Source organism: Augochlora pura, unplaced genomic scaffold, assembly GCF_028453695.1.
Source record: "Augochlora pura isolate Apur16 unplaced genomic scaffold, APUR_v2.2.1 APUR_unplaced_1879, whole genome shotgun sequence".
In the NCBI taxonomy this organism is placed as follows: Eukaryota; Metazoa; Arthropoda; class Insecta; order Hymenoptera; family Halictidae; genus Augochlora; species Augochlora pura.
In genome coordinates, this window is record NW_027581971.1 from 1 (window position 1) to 3,299 (window position 3,299).

General features: G+C 38.6%; 1 protein-coding gene across 1 annotated transcript; it reads right to left on the bottom strand.

The window, feature by feature from the left end:
* Positions 1-1,953: 1,953 nt before the first annotated feature.
* LOC144477557 (uncharacterized) lies at positions 1,954-2,682 on the bottom strand. The gene has a single exon (XM_078195286.1). The coding sequence runs from the start codon at positions 2,680-2,682 to the stop codon at positions 1,954-1,956; it is 729 nt and encodes a 242-aa protein (XP_078051412.1).
* Between the last annotated feature and the right edge of the window lie 617 nt (positions 2,683-3,299).

Below are 3,299 nucleotides of genomic sequence, written 5' to 3' on the forward strand. Positions count from 1 at the left end.
TTGGAATCCTATCGCGGAACAGTTCCTTGAGAATCCCGATTAACTCGTCTTGTAGAATTTTCGACGGGTCTCTTGGTGCTACGTGGTCAACCAGCCGATCGAATTCGGTTTGCGCGAGCTTATCTAATATGAGTCGCGTACGCATTTCTGGTGGTAATGGCGCAGTTTCGGTGACCACCGTGTACTCGTGGCGGAGAAGCCACTTATCAAATGGCTTTGTTTCCTCACCGATGCCGTACGAGTATTTTTCGATCCGAGCACTCAACTGATTATACAAATCAGAATTTGACTGAGGCCCTTGAGGGCTAGTGGACTCACCCTTGCGAGATTGCTGTTGTTGTTGTTGTAGCTGCATTTGTAGCAAGCTGTTAATGGCCGCCGTGAGCGTCTTCAGTTGTTCTGTCGTGTCCGCCGTAATTGATCTCCGTTCCGTATTCCAAATTATATTTTTAAGTTGAGAAGAAGTCTAGCCCTTTCGCACACCTCATTTATATGGTGTTTGAAACGTCGATAACCCTCAAGATATAGGCCTAGATATTTCAGTTTCTTGGCTGAATTTATGATCTTATCTCCTATTTTAATTTTTATGCCTTCCGTGCTTTTTCTCGGAGTCAAGTGTAGTAACTCAGTCTTTTCCTCAGCTAAAATGAGACTATTTTCTTTAAACCATAATTTTATAGTTTTAAGACTTTCATTGATTTTTTCTTCTAGTACTACAGTATTTCTAGCCGATGCAATTACTGCAACATCGTCGGCAAAACCAACAAGCTCAACGAACTTGGATAAGGTAAGGCCCAGTAGTCCATCATATTGTACGTTCCATAACATAGGGCCCAGAACTGAGCCCTGGGGGACGCCACCGAAGACTGCTATTTTATGAGTCTGTGAAGACGTGTTAAAGGTGATAAGTCTTTCGTTAAGATAACTACGTATCATTTTAACGGACTTCGTCGGTAATTGTCTTTTTTCTAACGCTGCTAAGATTAGATCCCATTTAATATCATTAAATGCATTTTTTACATCCAGAGTAACTATCGCACAGTGATGTCTTCTACTCTTAGCTTTGTCCCAGAACTTAATAATTCTGTCAATAGCATGTATCGTGCCCTTTCCTTTACAAAATCCAAACTGATTGTCTCGGTATGTGAGATGTTTGTTGTGCCTTTTTTTAAGGCAATACTCGAGAACTTTGGCCCAGTTCGAGATTATGCATAATGGACGCCACCCTGTATTATTTAAACTTCGTTTTTTTAGGGATGAGTAGCATTCGAGCATTTTTCCATTCACGTGGGAAATAGCCAAGATTGTAACACATGTTGAATAAGTGTGTTAAGTGACTTAGAGCGTTATTACCGAGGACCCAAACAGCCTCAGATGGGATCTCATCCAATCCCAATGCTTTCTTCTTCGCCTTCTTGACTGCCGCCAGAACTTCGTTCTCATTTAGAACTTCTTCTTCTGTGTTCATGTCCTGTATATTGTATGTTCTGTTAGTACATTCGTTCGGGATTGCAATAAATAATCTATCTACAATATTTGTGATGTCATTGTCGTCCATAATAGTGGGCGGAAGTCTTTTTCTTGAAGTATCAATAACCCATTTGTAGGGTTTACCCCATGGGTCATGCTCAACTGAGTCGATTAGGGTTTGCCACATATTATCTTTTGCTTTACTTATTTCTTTCTTTAGTTCTTTTTGTCTTTATATATGTTCTGGTATGTGTTTATAATTATTGGGTCATCTTGTTTAGCTCTTTGTCTCTGTGCCCTTCTTCTTGCTGCTATAACTTCTCTTCTAGCCTTAGCTACGTCCTGATTCCACCACCATACGGATGTTTTATGTATTACGGAAGTTTTATCTTTTCGCTGACTGTTTAACAGATTATTTACTTTCTCAATGTAATTATCAACGTCTCTATCATTGGAAATTTCGAGAGGGTTGTATGTGTCAGTTCATGCCATGTATCTGTAACCGAATTCATCTATGTCTATTTTATTAGGGCTATGTTTATTACTATTTTGGTTTTGTCTTTTTTCGGGCCATTTAAAGAGATGAAGAACGTATCGGTGATCGGAAGCAGTGTATTCTTCTAAAATAGAGCTTTTGACCAGGGCTAGGTAACAATCTCGGCCGCATAAAATAATATCTATCGGAGACGTGCGTCCGGCTCTCTCAAATGTATATTCTCCGTCGCTTTTAATTAAGACAAGATCTTTCCTATTAGCCATTTCAATAATCTTGTAGCCTCTGGCATCAGTGTATTTTGAGCCCCATGCTACTGCTTTAGCATTTAGGTCTCCTGCAATAATAGTTTTCTTGGGATCGGTTTTTCCTATTTCTTTTTCTAAGTTATTTAGTATCTCCTCAAAATTCTGGATGGATATATTCGGGGAGATATAACAGCTAAAGATTTCTAGTTTGTTAAACTGAATGGCCACAAGGCCTTTGTCTTTAAATAAACTTTTAATATTATTTTGTGTCTTCAGAGCTGGCGGCGTAACCCAGATAGCCGCATCCCCCTTTTCGTCAACAAACCAGTGTGTGGGAGGACGATAAGGTTCAGAAATTATAGCTATGTGGATATTATTTTCTAATACGTATTGTGTTAATAAATCTTGAGCTAATTTGCATCGGTGTAAGTTAATTTGTATAATAGATAACCCTTTAGTCAAATAAGTCATATTCTAATTATATTATAGATAAAAAAAATAAAAGATTTAATAAGTAATTAGTAACAATTAAAATATATATACAGATGTGTAAATACCAGATATATAGATTTGTTTCTTTCTTTCTTTGTATTTACTAATAAATGAGTAGAAGAAAGTCCAACTACAATGCAATCAGTTGTGTGAGTTCTCCTGTACACACGTCCATAGCCGTGTACTCTGAAGATTTCTCTGTGTCTTTCTTTTCTTTTTTCGGAGAAGAAGAGTCATTGACGTATCCAGCATTGGTTTTTAATCGGTTTTTCCGAGCTTCGTTGAGCGCCATCCTATATATTGGGCACTTGAGGTTTCCTTCTCTATGTCCTGTGACCTGACATATCGTGCATCTCGGTACCTCGTTATTGCAGCTATTTGTATGGTGTTCTTCGTCACATCTTCTACAAAGCTTAGATTTGTCAGGACCTTCGCATTCCTTAGCCAAGTGCCCATATTCTCTGCAATTGTAGCATTGTATAAGATCCTCTCTCATTTGGATAAAACTTTTCCCCCATCCGATTTTAATCGTTCTCTTTTCTAATAGTTTCTCTGCTACATGGGAGGGGGCAATGATTGTAGCATTCTGTCTGCCC

Excerpts from the sequence above, each read along its gene's own strand:
- LOC144477557 (XM_078195286.1), bottom strand. The coding sequence starts at position 2,682 with ATGACTTATTTGACTAAAGGGTTATCTATTATACAAATTAACTTACAC.